Below are 18239 nucleotides of genomic sequence, written 5' to 3' on the forward strand. Positions count from 1 at the left end.
AAAAAGTCCAATGCATTCCATAGAACGAAAATGCTCAGTCTTTTCCAATAGATATTTAAAGCTAGTGATCCCCCTCTTCACTAATCTTTTGCTAAAATCTATGTAGCAACCTCTAGATTTAGTTATTTGCTCAGGACCTGAGTGAAGCCAAAGACACAAAAAATAGGGATTAAACTAAACTGTGAGCAGCTGTTTTAAAAAAAGACTACATACACGTAAAATAGGATTACACACTTTAATCTGATTGACATACAGGAAGTGGGGAGGACATGAAAGAAACTTAGTTTTAGCTCTGCTTTATGCATAACCAGATGCTCCTTTTCCAAAAAGTACACTGAGGTTTTAAAAACCACATTTGATCAGAATATTTCAGGAAAACACACCATGTGTAATCCAGGAAATACACTATTTGCAGAATAAGAAAATCATCATGGGCAATAAAAGATTAAAACAAAAGAAAGCACCTGGGTTTTGAGCAGTTCTAAGGTGAGTATATCTGCAGAAATAGTGTAAATGCTCTTGACTGGCTGCTATGGAGACATGCTAATGAGGATTGGTCCGTATCTTAACATTTTTTAAAATATGTTTCTTTGGAAAAATGGCAATATGGGCTGGGAGTAAAGATGTCCTTTTAGACACCCAGCTTATTGGCCTGGGTGAGAACGACTTTGAGAACTGGCATGAAAGCTGAGGTCTCGCTGAAGTTGCTGGTGCTAACTATGTGGGTGTGGATGCTCAATCCTTCTGAGTAGTTTCGCGATTCAATGCTCCTTGCAATGTTGTGTAAACCATTGATGATTGTGGGTGAAAGCTGAAATAAAGGTAGAATCAAGAGAAAAAATTAATTAAGGAAGAATTTCCCATAAATTCTGATATTTAAAAGGAGATTGAAACAAATATTATAAAGAAGCAAATAAACCATTTAGCTTTTCTAGAAATAGTTTTTTTGGACCAAGCAACTCTTCAAGTTATAAAGTAGAACCACGACAAAATGATTTATGTAAGGAAATTATTATGAATTAGGAACATGTATGAGTCAGTTAATTTTTTTTATAGAAGCCAGCTTTCCTCCCCCAAGCTGAAATGCTAATGTCTTTCTCCACTTAAGAGCGTTAATTCTTCAAATATTTTAGATATAGCCTCACACCTTTTAAAACTTTTCCCACGCATATGAAGGAATTTAAAGGTTCTTAATCATGCTATCTTAAAGTAAGGACCCAGTTTATTCTAAAACCGTGTCTACAGTAGAGAACTTACTTGCAGTCTCCTGCATTCATAGGGCAACAGCCATCACCATGTACTCAATCTATCAGTTCTTGACTGCTTTTTGTAACCTTACCATCTCTTAAAACCACAAAATCTACAGTTGTTTTTTTTTTTTTTTTTTTTTTTTTACCATGTCATTACTTGGATTATATGCCCATGCTTTTGAGGGAAGAATTTACTTTGGATCAGTCCATGCACTACACTACTTCCACTGTTACATCAACTTTCTTTGGTTTGGTTCTCATGACATGAGTGGTTATTTTTATCTGATGGGAATGATGTGAAGAATGGAGAAGAGGAATATTGAAATGCAAAAAATACAGCCATATATAAAATGAATACAAGGCCAGTTACCTTAGGGCTGATACAAGCCAGATTATATTTCTACAATCTTCTACTCTACAAGAAGAGTTAAAATTGCACCCCTATCTCACAGACACACACACAAACACACACACCCTCTCTCTCTCCCCTATTCCCTCATCCCCAATAAATGACATTTAAGATTCAGTTAGAGAAAGCCCATTCTATAACTGTCAACATAATTTTCCCCCCAAATATATTACATACGAGTGCTGATGAGATGCATATTTACTAGCAACTAGAAATAAATGATTATCATGAATCCTTCTTTTTCCCCACAAACTTACTGTCTGTTCCCTAAGTTTATCATACAGAAACTCCAAGCGTTTGCTGGCATCATCTAGCTTCCTCTTGGTTTGCTGTAGGAGAGGAAAAAACAGACGTGTTATATTTGAATATTTAACTTTTATCCAAAGACCTTGCCCTATCTCATTTCACTAACCCTTACACTCCTGATGCTGAACAGCTTCATTTTATAACAAAACGGAGGCAACTATGACTCAGAAACTTGAACAGACCATTAGGACAGAGTTCAGTAACCCATTAACGGGGGAAGGGTAGGAGGATAAGGGGCTTCCTTTTGGAGTGCAAACTGGAGTAGTGGTTGGATTTCACGTGGACTGTCAGCTCTGACAAGGTGTGTGCATGTATAACTGCACTGTCCACAAGCAACAGGAAGGGCCACCTGGAGGCAGCAGTGGGTCACTATATTACAGAAAAGAAGATCTAAGGACAGCTGCTGCAAATTATGGGTGCTAGCATCAAACAGAGGTGAACTGGAATCTTACTGTAACCCTTCAGAAATATTACTCATATACTTAGTCACATTTGGTATGTTTAATCCTGCTTCTTTCTGAGTTTTCTTTCTTTCTCTCCTTCCCTTCCCTTCTCCTTCCTTTTTTCCTTCCATCTTGCCTCCCTCCCTTCCTTCCTTCCTTCCTTCCTTCCTTCCTTCCTTCCTTCCTTCCTTCCTTCCTTCCTTCCCTCTTTCTTTTTTGGTAGGCTCCACGCCCAGCATGGAGCCCAATGTGGGGCGTGAACTTATGACCCCAAGATCAAGACCTGAGCTGAAATAAAAAGTCAGATGCTTAACTGACTAAGCCACCCAGGTGCCCCTCCTTCTGAGCTTTTAAAACACCAAGAAAAAAAAAAAGAAAGAAAATTACCTTCTCGTGGCTTAAGATTACTAAGAGGGAGGTAGTAAAATGAGTTCTTAAATCAAGGAGTCCTCCCACGTCCCAATCTTCGTACTAGAAGTATAGTGAGAGAAAACTACTCTAAAACTAAAGGTTTCAATTACAATGTGATTAACCCAATGATGTACACTATGCAACAGCCTTAGAAGTGACATAGTTCTTCAATATTTATTGAGTGCCTACTATGCACCACGCTTATGTCTCAGGGACCTCAAATTCTCTTGGGTGGGTAAAAGAAACTAAATAAACAATATGTTGTATATGAGATGGTGATGAATGCCAGGAAGAAAGAGTTAACAGAATGAGAGGCTAGAAGGGCTGGGAGTATGAGGTGGTACACAAAGGCCGGATAGCTACTGGGACATTTGAACAGAAGCCTAGAACAAGCGTGGAGTGAGTAATGCAGTTATGTGGGGGAAGATTCCAGGCAGAAGGAGCAGCACATACAAAGCTGTTGATGCTCACATGCTCTTGGTATGCCGGAGGAAGGAATGTCAATGTGTCAGAAGAGGAGAAAGGAAAAGCTCTGAATTTTTCCCCACTGAGTATGATATTAGCTGTGGCTTTTTCATATAAGGCCTTTATTATGCTGAGGTATGTTCCCTCTACACCTACTTTGTTGATGGTTTTTATCAGGAATGGATTTTGTACTTTGTCGAATGCTTTTTCTGCATCTATTGAAATGACCATGTAGGTTTTTCTCCTTTCTCTGGTGGATGTGATGCATCACGTTGACTGGTCTGTGAATATTCACAAATTCGCAAGCCATCCTTGTGCGGCGATCATGCCAATCTTTTCTATACTGGTCCAATTTTAGCACATGTGCTGTTGAAGTGAGCAACGATCGATCTATGGATACTGAGCCAGCCTTGCATCCCGGCAATAAATCCCACTTGATTGTGGTGAACGAGTTTTTTGCTTTTTGGAGAATGATTTTTTAAAAAAAGATTTATTTATTTATTTGAGAGAGAGAGAGAGAGAGAGAGAGAGAGAGAGAGAGAACATGAGTGGGGGAGGGGCAGAAAGACAAGGAGAGAAAATCTCAAGCAGACTCTGCACTGAGCACAGAGCCTGATGTGGGGCTCTTGACCCCGAGATCATGACCTGAGATGAAACCAAGAGTCGGAAGCTCAACTGACTGAGCCACCCAGGTGCCCTTGTGAATGATTTTTTAAATGGATCAACATACCAACAGCATTTTTCACAGAACTAGAACAAATAATCCTAAAACCGGTATGGAATCACAAAAGACCCCAAATAGCCAAAGCAATCTTGAAAAAGAACAGCAAAGCTGAAGCTGTCATAATTCTGGACTTCAAGTTATATTACAAAGCTGTAGTAATCAAGACAGTATGATACTGGCACAAAAAAAGACACATAGATCAATGAAACAGAACAGAAAATCCAGAAATAAACTCACAATTATATGGTCAATTAATCTTTGACAAAGGAGACAAGAATACTTAATGGGAAGAAGACAGTCTTTTCAACAAATGGTGTTAGGAAAACTGGACAGCTTACATGCAAAAGAATGAAACCGGACCACTTCCTCACAGCATACACAAAAATAAACTCAAAATGGATTAAAGACCTAAATATAAGACAGGAAAGCATAAAAATCCTAGAAGAGAGCACAGGCAGTAATTTCTGTGACATCAGCCACAGCAACATTTTTCTAGAGATGTCTCCTCAGGCAAGGGAAATAAAAACAAAAATAAGCTACTGGGAATGCATCAGAATAAAAAGCTTCTGCACAGCAAAGGAAACAACAACACTAAAAGGCAACATACTAAACGGGAGAAGATATTTGCAAATGACATATCCAATAAAGGGTTAGTATCCAAAATATATAAAGAACTGATATAACTCAACACCCCTCCGCAAAAATAATCCAATTAAAAAATGGGCAGAAGACATGAATGACATTTCTCCAAAGAAGACATAGAGGTGGTCAGCAGACACATGAGAAGATGCTCAGTATCACTCATCATCAGGGAAACACAAATCAAAACTATGAAATATCACCTTGTATTACACTGGTCAGAATGGCTAAAATCAACAACACAAGAAACAACACAGTGTTGGTGAGGATGTAGAGAAAGGAGAACCCTCTTGCACTACTAGTAGGAATGCAAACTGGTGAGGCCACGCTGGAAAACAGTATGGAGGTTCCTCAAAAAGCTAAAAATAGAACTACCTTATGATGCAGCAAGTGCAAGAGCACTACTGAGTATCTACCCCCAAAATACAAAAACACTAATTCAAAGGGATACATGTACCCCTATGTTTCCTGCAGCAATATTTACAATAGGCAAACTATGGACGCAATCCAAGTGTCCACTGACAGATGAATGGATAAAGAAGATGTGGTGCATTACACAACAGAATATCATTCAGTCATAAAAAGAATGAAATCTTGCCATTTGCAATAATATGGATGGAGCTGGAGAGTATAATGCTAAATAAAATAACTCATTCAGAGAAAGACAAATATACGATTTCACTCATGTGGAATTTAAGAAACAGAATAAACTACCAAAGGAAAAAAAGAGAGAGAGAGAGACAAACTAAGGAACACACGCTAAACTACAGAGAACAATATGGTGGTCCCCAGAAGGGAGGTAGAGGGGATGGGTGAAACAGGTGATGGGGATTAACGAGTGCACTTGTCATGACGAGCACTCAGTATGTACAAAATTGTTGAAGCACTACATTATATACCTGGAATGAATTTAAAAAAAAAAAAAAGAAGAGAGAGAAAGAGATGAAGCTATCAAGGGTAACATTATAAACTAAGTCATGCTGCAAAATTACTTTGTGTTGTCTGGACATAACTAAAGTGAAAAGACTATTACAGCCACATTGTAAAAATGATTCCAGCTATTGATTAACAGGATTTGTGTGGAGGGGAACCCTGATAGTCCCTGCTCAAAGCTAATCTCATCTAGCTATTGGCAGGAGCCCTACCCCAGGGGCAGAGTCAGCTGGACAGGACAGGATATTAGGACTCTTTCCCCTAACTAGTTACAGGAATTACAGGAACAGTTTGTCTTTTTGGTTCTCTTCTGCCCAGGGCTCCTGTGGACCCAGAAGGAAGATGATATGCTGACCCAGAGGGGCTTAAACTCAACAATTTATTGAGCCGGGCTGTGTACTACGTGTCTTCTCAACCTCTCTATACTGACTCACGCTTGAAGGAGGGCAGGAGCTTTCGTTCATTTTTATTAGGACTCTTCTATTTTCAAATGACTGTGTCCTATTTAGAGGTGTTCACAGGGGACAGTGTATGCGAGGCTATCTGCTTCATCTGCTCTCTGTTGCTCACTCTGTGTTTCCATCGCTTTCAGAATGCTAGGCACGATGGTTTATGCTAACCTTTTCCTGCTTCTGCTTTCCTGACACACTTAGTACAGGGAATAGCCTTCTAAAAGACCAGAAGAAAGCTGCACATATTAATACTCAATGTTTGATGAAACAAATTCCAGAAGCTGTTTTTCAAGCAGACAAGTGGCCAGTGGCTAAATAAACATATTCAATGTTTGTTGGTAGAAACTGAGATTTCATCTAAAACAAGACCAGCTTTGTTGGATTTTTGTTGTTGCCAATACACAGGCCTCCTCTAAATAAACTAAGTAAAATCAGTTGCTTTAACTATGAATATGACTCTAGACTCTAAAACGATTATTTATAAGATCTTTGCAAAGTTACATATAAGATTATGTATCTACTTTTAAAAGCTTTGATCTAAGCTCAGGAAGCAAGCCCAAACCTGACTTTCTTACGCACCACCATTCTGTCCTATTTATGTGCCGCACATGAGGTTTGCTGCTGACAGGCAGTGCGGTATAGTGAATGACAGCATAAATCCTGGACCCAAACTGGGTCTGAATTCTGGCTCTGACCTTAGATGTTACTTAACTGCTTTTTGCTTACTTTAGTTGCCTGTAAAGATGACAAATTTACCTACCAGGGGGTGGTTGTGAGGATTAAATATTTATATATAAAAGAAATGAAATACATTTTTATATATAAAGCAAACCATATAAGTGCTGGTTTTACTACTGTACAAACTTCTACAGTATATCTTGTGAGACTTCATGAAATTACAGAAGAGCTCCATAAGTGATTATTTTAAATAAGCAAAACATGAGAAAAAAATACGTACAGGATCTGTGGCTGAAGAGAGGCAGCGCTGAATAAGATCCTCAAATGTGGTCTTTAGAATGAGGTGCTCATCTGGAATAGGTTTCTTGGTAATTTTTTCTGTTGGCAAAGACTGCACATGCTGGAAGAAATAATACCATAAAATGATCAGAAATGACCAGAAACTACCTATACAAAAAAGCCCTGAAACTCTGTGATAAAGACAAACCAACTAACTACCTTGTAGATAGGCTGTTAAAAAGCAAATGACAAATGAACATGTGAAAGCCCTTGGGATATGTAAAAACGAAAATCAGATATTCAGTAGAAGGTACAGGCTTCTACAGCTTTGATTTTCAAAAAGAGAACTGGATATAAAGAATTTGGTCAATGATGGAACATATGTTGATCACTATTGCATGTGTCTAGTGGGAAGCAGACAGCAGAGCTATGCCAGTAGGAAACAGAAAGAACAAGGCATTTACAAAGTTGGCGAGTTAGAGTGGCTGCTTGCTCTGCATGTTGGCTCATTTGTTTATCCTGGCATTCTTCTATTCTTTGGTTTACTCTAGAAGGTTGGTAACTGCTCTATCATCAAGCTGCAAGATTTTTTTTTTTTTAAAGATTTTATTTATTTGAGAGAGAGCGAGCGTGTGTGTGTGCGAGAGCAAGGACAAGCAGGGGGAGGAGCAGAGGTAGAGGGACAATCAGGCTCCCCCCTGAGCAGGGAGCCCCATGTGGAGCTCGATCCCAGGACCTGGGATCATGACCTGAACCGAAGGCAGATGCTTAACTAAGCCACCCAGGAGCCCCAAGATTAAGTCAAAAGCTGAGATAGAAGAGACCTTGATGTTACTGAATGTAAAGATAGAAAAACAAAGAAGGAGTGTTTGTTTTTAAAGTTCTGATTTATTAGTTCATTTATTCAAAAATATTAGGCAGTTAGGTGCCAGGCACTGACTATGTATTTGTGAGTCAATTCAGAAATGAACTCAGCATTCTGGCAATTTATTAGGCTACAAGAAGAAAAAGAAAGTTTTAAAGTGTCATAAAAAAAAGTTTACAAATATATATCTTAATGAAAGATGTTACTTGAAAAAAAAGGAAAAATAAAATGCCATCAATACATGTAACATAGTAACTGTACTGCTACTTAATTGCAAATAAGTTATCTTCAATGGATAATGGATAATATAACTAGAATTTAACTGAGAGGAAAGTTCTCTCCAGGAAATTATATCAGAAGGACGAGTAGGACTTAACTAGTCGAATGAGAAAGGAACAGCATTCCAGGTAGAGGAAGAACGTGTACAAAGGAAGGATCATGATACAGGGGACTAAAAGGAGGCCAGTGTAGCTGGACCAGAGAGACAGCAAGGAGGAGTATGAAGCTGAGGGCTTCCAGACAAGGTGAAATATTTTGGTCTCCATCCTGAGAGCAGTGTTTTAAACAAAGAGGAGACAGGACCAGACAGCTGGATCAAAGGCGGACCAATCAGAAGTTCCTGCACTGCTGAAAACTGGGGATGAAGGCAGCATAGACCAGACTGGAAGGGATTTGAGAGAGATTTTAAAAACAGCATTAGCAAGATTTAGGGATAGATCTGAAAGAGGGATTAAAGGAAAAGCGTATAAGGATGATTCCCAGGTTTTTGACTAGATGAAATAGGAACGATTATGGTGCCATTGACTGAAACAGGAAACACCAAGTTCTGAAGACCAGATTTGAGAGGAAGACTATGAATAAGGCTTCAGAAATGCTGAGTGTGAGGTGCCTCAGAGACATCCAGGTACGCAGGTAGCTGGAAATAAGGGCCTGGCTGAACACATACATCTTGCGCAGCATTCCCTTCTGATGGTAACTGAGGTTCTGGTCTAGATGCGTACAGCATGAGCACCCGAGGCCTAAACAAAAGTGAAGAGCTGGGTAGCTTCCTAAACTAGTATAGACTTGTAATCATAAAAAAAAAAAAAAAAAAATTAACACATTTTTATAATTTATAGTCCTGTGGAAAGCAGTTCTCCCACCTCTATCAAAAGACTGGTTTTTATAATGGAACTTTTAATATTTAGAAGTTCCTTAGGCAGAACTCTCTTAATAGTAAAGCATACCCTTGTGATAGAGATACATCTTTATAAATTTGACTTCAGTGAGTCAAAGACAAAAACAGAACTAGTTTTACAGTTTGGGCAGGGATTTGTTTCATCTTCTTATGTTAACTTTGACCTAAGCCCTTCACTTTTCATGAGCAGATCAAAATGTTTATCTTTGTATGTCTAAGTCAGTTATATGTGATTTTTCATCGTCTAGACCCCTGCTAACTAGCTGTTTGTATGTGAAAAACCAAGTACAAATTTATATCTCCATCTGAAGGTAGGCTGTATATTATTAGCTCTTACACATATACAAGAAAAGATATAATTCATTACATTTTTATTTTATATTTTAAAGGGACAAAACTTGGAAATTTGGAAATAGCTTCTGCTTAGCAAGCTTGGCTGAAAATACGGATTCAACTGATCTTAAATTATGGCTACTGATTAGGTCAAATGAAATACCGCAATTGTCAAGTTAGTGTAAACATCCACTAGCAAATATATGAGCCTCTTCTAGAAAGTTTATGGCCATGAAATTGAAAAATAATATCCATGCATGATCAATCTTAAAAAAGGGGTTACTATTTTTTATTTAGGTTGCCTTAACTGAAACCAAATTTAGATGTTCATTAATAAAGGTATAAACATCAAAGTGAACATATTAAAAAAAAAATGAACTGAAACAGAGCTATCTCCCCATTCCGCTTACGCAGATTTACGGTTACCTGGATGGTATTTCCAATAGGAGCCCCTGGGGCGCCTTCAATATTGGGCTTGGAGAAAGATGGTGGCATGCCTGGTTGACCGAGGGGTTGCTGTATGCCATGGAAGGTCTGGCCACCTGCAAGATGTGGCTGTGGAAATGAAGCTTGGCTTGACAGGGGTACAGGAGCTGAAGGTTGTTGCGGCAGCATTTGTGACTGGGGGTCACCCAAAGGGTTCATGATTGGTGATGTGATGGGAACAGGAGGCATAAAGTTTTCAGGCACCTTTTAAAAGACAGAAATAAAAGACACAAGCATACGAAAAATATTATCATTTACTCACCTTTAAATAAGGTTGACATTTTTTTAAAAAATAGAATACTCTTTTTCAAATGAAATTTTATGCAGAATTCTAGAGTAAAACATAAAAGTAGAGCTAATCTGGCTAACAAGGGTAGAGAGCTCAAAACTGGACCTCTCAGTTTCCCCTTTGTCTTCCACACTTCCTCTCATACGGGGAGCCAAAACACCATGTTTTGTAAGAGGATGTCAGTCTACAGAATTATATCTAGCAATAATGGAATCAGATATGCCAAATGTGTGTTCGTATTTAATGTGATCAGAATGTAATACTCCTTTTCCTAGATCACTAAGTAGATATTACCTGTCAATTCAATTATATTAAAAGTAGTAGATTAAATTTCTAATTATTACTAACACAAATTGTGGGGTTTTTTGCCCATTTAGTACCTCCCAATTTTATTGTTATGACCTCTCATTACTATATTTAAGAAAAGGAAATCACCAGAAGTTAAAAAAAAGTAGAAATGTTTGGGAAGAAAGAAGGAGAGAAGAATCTTATCTTGTGCTCCAACAGCTCTCAACAGTTACTGACAGTTAAACAGCGCTCAGCTACAAGGTTATTTCTTCATTCACATTACATGTGATACATAAAACAGTCCAAAATATAATTACCAAATTCATGACTACTGTTGGAAACCAAAGACCAAAGTACCCCCCAAAAGAAAAAAAATCACTGGAAAATTTTGTTTCCTACTCTCTGAAAGAGACCTGTTGGGGATTTACATCTTGTCGTCTAATGGGAGTTAAATTCACACCACCATATTGTGTGTGCGTGTGTTTTGTTTTTTTAAAACTTTCTTTCCTTCCCTTCATGGAATAGAAGATGCAAGCTGAAATACACTTTAAACCTATCAGTCAGTAAGCTTTGCTTTTAAAAGGATCAGTGAAGGGTGGTATGTTCCAGATGGTTTTATGATTAATAGAACATCTGCAGGCAACTGGATGGACATCTTTTTCTAGTACCTTCTTCTTCTTAGGTACTCTGTTCAAAGCTGGAGGATCATTCCAACCATTCTGAGGACCTATAACAGATAATAAAGGGCATTTTCCTTTAGAATTCTGAAAAGAAGAAAACTCAACTGTATCCATCTTACAATACCTTTAATTCTGCTTTAATCCCAAGGATAACTCACAAGTTCTACCAGCTGAGCTTTGGGGATCACTCTACAGCCCCAGATTCTCAAACTAATTCCCTCAAATATTCACAAGGCCTTCGTTTACCAGGCAAGATAACTTGATATTATTTCCATTTAAAGTGAAAGAGCTGTACTAAATTTAGGACAGTGAAGTCTTTATATCTATATTGATGTATAAACCTTCAAAGATCAGTTAGAAATTCTCTCTTAAGAAAAAATAAATCACCTGAGTCTGCTAAAAAATAAAAAATAAATAAATAATAAAAACCCCCTCACTGTTGCTATATTCAACATGCAGAAAAGAATAAAAGTAACAATCTCCTATTTCCCAAAAGAGCAATTCAATATAAGCAATTCAACATAAGCAAATCATCCATATGGTAGAAACACTATTAAAAAAGGGTCTCAACTATACAACACTACAATTTTATCATCTTTGCCTTGGGAATTATTTATAAAGTAGAAAGCATTTAAGTATCTGTGGTAAGATTTTTTTAATGCCACAAAAAAAATTCCGGGTTGGCAGCAAACAGAAAATTGAACTACTGTCAACTTTAGAAAATTTCCCCTAAAAAACCCCCAAAAACCTTCATCTCAAAGTGAAAAACAGACATCAGTAGCAGAATTTATTAAGTACTTTAATGCCAGTATCTTTTAGGAAAGCATGCTAGAAATAAAGATAGGATAATTTTAAATTAAAAATGTAATGATTTTACATTTCATTGATTTTTTGTGTATGTTTATCGTTAAAGCAAAAAAATTACTCCCCTTTCAACAAATTAGACATTCTTTCAGAATTTTACCTTTTACTTGTTTTATTGATATCCATGATATTAAATCACAACAAAATTGCTTAGGAGACCAAAGAACCTGAGATCCATACATAATGCCACAAATTTTTTTAAAAAACAAGATCTTCTAACCAGCAAGTACTCATTTGCCTTGTTTTTCTTAAGTTTACTTATTTATTTTTTTTAGTAATCTCTATACCCAACATGTGGCTCAAACTCACGACCCTGAGATCAAGAGTCATGTGTTCTTCTGAGCCAGCCAGGCATCCTTCGTTTGCCTTGATTTTAAAAATGGAATTAATTTTCTACAAGTTTACTGGGAGACAGAATGCCAAATGAGCCTTAAAACACTCAAGAGCTAATCACAAAATATTAAACTACATGCTGCTATCTGCTTAACAAATTCTTTAAGTTCTGGGCATACACAGAGAATCATTCAAATCTCTCTCATCACCTTCTAATCTTACTCCTATCTTGATACAGTCATTGTTTTTATGATTATATAAAATAGACGACTTTAATGATTTAAAGCTACTGTGTCACCATGTTAATTCAATCAGTTCTAAGATTTGATTTGATTAGGACATCAAATTAAAAAATGATACTGATCAGATTTTCAATACCATCAACTTTGAGGGTCACATGCATTATTGTGAATGGTCATTCATTAATTGTATTCAATGATTGAAAAATTTCCAAAGATACATTTTATAACCAATTCACCTTCCAACATAGGTGCCTGGTCTTGCATGAATTGATTTTCTGTAGACAAAATGTAAACGTCACTTTAACGGCATTAGCATCAAAAACATTCTAAACTCTATTTCTCATTTTGTAATTGTTTCTCCCTCCATCAACCCAAAAAAGAACAAACTAATTTTATAAGGGAAAAAACCCTTCTTTTTAATCAAGTCACGTGAAATGTCTTCTAATTAAGAAAATAATCATTTTTGGGTAAATCAAATTCATTTAGGTTGTGTCAGATCTAATTAACTCTTAAACCTCACTTTTTTCTCTTACTGTGCTGTTTCTTTTAAGAAAAAATTTTGTTCCTGCCTATTTAAAATAATACTTCTCTGTTTGCATGGATTTTTTCCTACTATTTGATCAATAACATCACTGGGGGGGGCATTTATTATTATTTAAAGCTGTCAATCAAAATCAGCTGAGGATCTTAGAAAAATAGATTCTAATTCACTGCGTAGGGAAGGGCCTGAGATTCTATTGTTCCGGCTAGCTCCCAAGTAATGCCAATGCTCCTTGCTGGTCAAAGCCCTCTTTTAGTAGGGATTTAAAGAAAAATGGGAGGCTTTCTACACTGTCCTGCAAACTTCAGCACTGTACTTGTTAAAGATAAGAACATCAGACAATCTTAGCAAGGTAGTGCCAGATTTGGGAGGCCTCATCCTGATGAAACTGTAATTTCATGTAATTCATGGCACTACATGAATATAAGCATAAATGACAACAGGCCCAGTAAATATGTAACCATCTTATATGGTCTTTTCTGTAAAAATATGTGGATTTGCAGACTGTTTAGCACAGGCCTTCCAGAAACCACTACTTAAGAGAACTAAAGTTTCTGGCAGTGGACAAGAGGAAAAAGGGCTGAAATCTAACACAGCGATACCAAAATGATCTGATGTTCAGGGTTAGGCCAGGCCCAGCCTCAAATCAAAAGTTTGCAGTGGAGGTAAATTATACGCACATGTAACTTACAGAAATTCAAGCCAACTTCTTCATCAAGAGCTTAACTAAAGAAAGAACTGATCAGGGATTTCCTATTTTTTATAAGTGATTTGCTATTTTTGCCCTACCTGATGATTTTACAACCTAATTCCCCCTGCAAGATCTAACGTCACAGCACTACCGTCAGTAAAGCCCTGGGAGTCACTGTGTGTGCATTATTATAGAGGACGGACCTGATGCACAACTGCTGATGTACTCTCTAGCATAAGACTTCCACTTCTGGGCGGAGGAAGCCTGTATATTACAAAGCTGAAGTACCAGAAATACCTTGGTCTTGACCCTTTTCTTCAGAAAGTAGTTTCAACAACATGCCTTCCTCTCCTGCCCCATGAGAGGCAGGAGGAGATGACAGCAGTTTCCCTTCTAACTTCTCATGGCAGTGACTCAAGGCCTGGGTATTAAAGCCTGGGAGGGTACCCTAAGATTCCACAAACTATAAGCACTCAAAAGTTTATGGAGCAACTTCATAGGACCCTTTGGTAAAATGACTCCAAATTTATAATGAAATCAAATCAAATTCAAAACTACGAATGACACTTCAACAAAATTAGAAACAAGAAGACTCACAACAGGAATGGATAGCAATGGGCTAGCTCACATAACTTGAGTGAGGGTGCAGATGTCTTGTTGAGTAGAAAGTAATAGCTGTACAATAATCGAAGTTCTCCCTCGAAATATATGTCTAACTGACTCTTGCCAACTTCAAACCATGCAATATATTTGCCATATGTTTTATTTCAGCCCAGGTAATCCTTGTTCAAATCTCTTATCAATATAGTGCAGTTTTGTCTCAGCTGTAACTCTAACCCTTTTCAATCTTTTTGCTTTTACATCTTTAAATTGTTTAAATATGACTTTTTAAAAACACAATTAAACTGACCTCTATAAATACATTTTAAGAGCCACATTAGATAAAGCAAGCTCCATGAACAACATAAATATCTCTAGGAAACAGTATTATAGACGTGCAAAACTGATACTCTTGGTCAACATTTTAAAAAATCAACACGGCATAGTCACTTAGAAAAATCAATACAGCATAGTCTAATCTTGGACATAATTCTCTCATAAAACTATAAAGAAAGATAATCTTTTTTACTCTTTCAAAAAACTATAAAATGATGATAAATCTCTTACCCTTTTTAAAACATGACATGACTCTAAAGGGCATGAAAAAATGGTTCAGGGTGTAATGTTAGGAAAACACGTAAAAGGGGTGGCCTGGGCAACTCAGTTAAATGTGCGACTCTTGATTTTGGCTCAGGTCATGATCTCAGGGCGATGAGATCGAGCCCCACATTGAAATCCACACTGGGCATGGAGTCTGCTTAAGATTCTCTCTCTCCTTCTCCCTCTGCCCCTCCCGACCCCGGCTTTTGCTCTCTCACACTCTCCCTCTCTCTCAAAAAAAAACCCCAACAACTGTAAGATGTAAAATGGTATGTGTGTGTATTATGATCTCAATTCTTAAAAAACACAAGCACACAATGAGATACTACTTCGTACCCATTAGAATGGCTAGAATCAAAAAAACAGAAAACAGTAAGTGTTGGTATAGATGTGGAAAACAGTATGATGGTTCCCCCCAAAAATTAAATACTGAATTTGATCCAGCAATTCCATTTCTGGGTATATACCCCAAAGAACTGAAAGCAAAGACTTGAACAGATATTTGTATACCCATGTTCAAGTAGCATTATTCACAATAGCTAAAATGCCCACGTGCAGATAAATGGATAAACAAAATGTCGTATATACATACAGTGAAATATTATTCAGCTTTAAAGAGGAAAGAAGTTCCGATACATGCTACAACATGGATGAATCTTGGAGAGAGTGAAATAAGCCAGTCACAAAAGAAGAAATATTGTGATTCTACTTATATGAGATACCTAGAGTGTCAAATTCACAGAGACAGTAGAACAGTGGTTACCAGGGGCTGGGGGAAATAGGGAGTTATTTAATGGGTACATAGTTTCAGTGTGGGATGACAAAAACGTTCTAGAGAAAGATACTAGTGATAGTTTTTCAGCAATGTGAATGTACTTAATATCACTGAACTATATACTTAAAAATGGTTAAAATGGTAAGTTTTATGATAGTATATTTTACATTAAAAATATTTTTATTATATGCATATAGACATATATATATAGGTATGTATGCATGTGTATGAAGGGAATAAGTTGAGCCTATATTAGTGCTTATATTTGGGTGGTAGAATTACAGAAAATTTAAATTTTATTCTTTATACTATTTGGAGTCTTCAAAAATCCTACAGTGAAAAATAAATAAAAATCAAGGAAAAATTAATTTAAAAACTGACTATGGCATGGTATTGGAGGCCCTCAGTGTAGGGATTAGTTCTCCACGGTGTCTTTGGGGAAGGAAGGGGGAACAACTTGGTCTCACATACAGGAGTGGAGTTGCATCCCACTTCTCACTGAGAACCTTCTTAGGTATTCTTGCAGAAGAAAAATGTGGGATGTATACTTTGGCTAAGATACTTCTCAGTGGATTCATGGAAAAATATTAGTGGTATGAAGACTTGGCTAGAAGACAGTTTGAGACAGAGATAACAGAGCATCCTTCTTAACCATGTACCTCCCCCTTCCCCTATAAGCCTAGCACATTACATTAAAAACAAAAGGGTTGGGGCTCCTGGGTGCATAGCAAGTTAAGTGTCAGACTTGGTTTTGGCTCAGGTCATGATCTCATGGTGGTCATGGGATCAAGCCCCACAACGGGCTCCATGCTCAGTGCAGTCTGCTTCAGATTCTTTCTCCTTTTCCTCTCTCCCTCCCTGCTCACACGTTCTCTCTGTCTCTAAGAAATAAATAAAATCTTTAAAAAACAAAAGGGTCACAGAATTAAAAATTAAAGTTTAGAAAGACATGAATCCTTGAGGTCATTTTCCAATGACACAAGATAAAACAGAATTATACAAAGAAAAGTAGTAAGAGAGGTTATCTTGTTTCTTTCATTTACTTAAAAGGTTAAACCAGATACTTAAAATGATTTGAGTAAGGAATGTTTATGAAAATTAAAAAAAATTTTTTTTCAGGATAGCTTTGTGAAAAGATGTAACACTATGCCCCTTCAAAACTATTTTACGTGACAAAGCACAAGACTATATACCTAACTAAAATCTTCCATTGCTTAACAAAATCAGTAATGTTCACTCAAAGACAGTTTCATGACAGCTTGAAGGTCACTTTATCAGAAAACAATTTTTTGAGTAAAATTCTAAGGTCTTCATATCTGAAAGTGCCCTCCCTTAGTAATAACCATATATTAAATCAGGAGGGTGGCAAAGTGACGGGCAGTATCCTAATTATCCTAGCGAGTAAAACAGAGAAAACTTCCTGCTTTGTGTGTGTTGCCAGCACTGAGAGGACACTGTCCTACCCTAAAGCAGGCTGTTGTTACTTTACATCTAAACTGAGAGAGGACTGTTTTCTTGCCTCTGATTCTGCCATGCTGTCCACAATCTATTTTGTAGGACCACCACCTCCAGATTAACCTCCCTGAAGTACCACCTTGACTATGCCTTTCAGCAGTTCAGAACCCCTTCGCAAGAATCTTTCTTCTTACTGTATGAATTATAAACTTGCCCAGGCATTTAAGGATTTCCAAAACTTGGCTCAAATATAAATTTTATGTTCCAACTTATAACAAAGCTATGTGCTGTTCACTAGAAACATACTGTCCTTTTCTGCCTCCCTACCTCTGCCGGGAATAATTCTGATTATAGACCAAACAAGTACTCATTAAGAATTTACTGAATCAATGTTCTGATTATTGCAACATTAGTTTCTCTGAGCCTCAGGCATATAATTTCGTGGTTCACTAATAGTTACAGGCCTTGCAAATCCTAATGTCTGTCAAGAATTATCCACTGGACAAATGCAATTTCTAAGTCCTATAGAGAACCATGATATGATCTAAGACACATAAGGAAAACAATAAAATTTTCAGTCACAATTATTTGTATACCATAAACAAAATTTTTAGAAAATAAAAAATAAAATATGGTAAAGCTATAACAATTAATACAGAGGACTATTAACATGCAAGAGGGTAACAAAGCAGCTGGCTCAGTACATGCTGAATACTGAAAAATGTTTGCTTCTTCTTCCTATTAGTCACTGTTTCTCAGCCAGGTTAGAACATTCTGTTACTTTGAATATAAGCAAAGACTATCTCAAGGCCAAATACACTTGCTTAAGGAGAAAAAAAATACCCATGCAAATATTTAACTTAGATGATGAAGTAACAAATGCCTAAAACAGCGTCGTTGTATGATTTTTGTACTTCCAACATGGATCACTAACTACTTCTATCACTTATGTCAGGACTAGACCATCTGGTAAAGAATGAACTCAGGCTCTGAAGACTGAGGGACCTGGGTTTGTATCTCAACTTACAAAC

The 18239-nt window shown here is 37.1% G+C and overlaps 1 protein-coding gene and 1 non-coding gene across 2 annotated transcripts in view; both read right to left on the bottom strand.

Moving 5' to 3' along the window:
• Positions 1-221: 221 nt before the first annotated feature.
• Positions 222-18239, bottom strand: part of SEC31A (SEC31 homolog A, COPII coat complex component) — a 73393-nt gene continuing 55375 nt past the window's right edge. Inside the window, 6 exon segments of the mRNA XM_026509852.4 lie at positions 222-811; positions 1917-1988; positions 6991-7110; positions 9791-10054; positions 11096-11154; positions 12783-12821. Of these exon segments, the coding sequence (XP_026365637.3) occupies positions 632-811; positions 1917-1988; positions 6991-7110; positions 9791-10054; positions 11096-11154; positions 12783-12821 (734 nt within the window). The 3' untranslated portion in view covers positions 222-631.
• Positions 3560-3666, bottom strand: LOC113263327 (U6 spliceosomal RNA). Its single transcript, XR_003319136.1, has one exon. It is a non-coding gene; the product is annotated as a U6 spliceosomal RNA (small nuclear RNA).

This window comes from Ursus arctos, unplaced genomic scaffold (assembly GCF_023065955.2).
Source record: "Ursus arctos isolate Adak ecotype North America unplaced genomic scaffold, UrsArc2.0 scaffold_9, whole genome shotgun sequence".
Lineage (NCBI taxonomy): Eukaryota > Metazoa > Chordata > Mammalia > Carnivora > Ursidae > Ursus > Ursus arctos.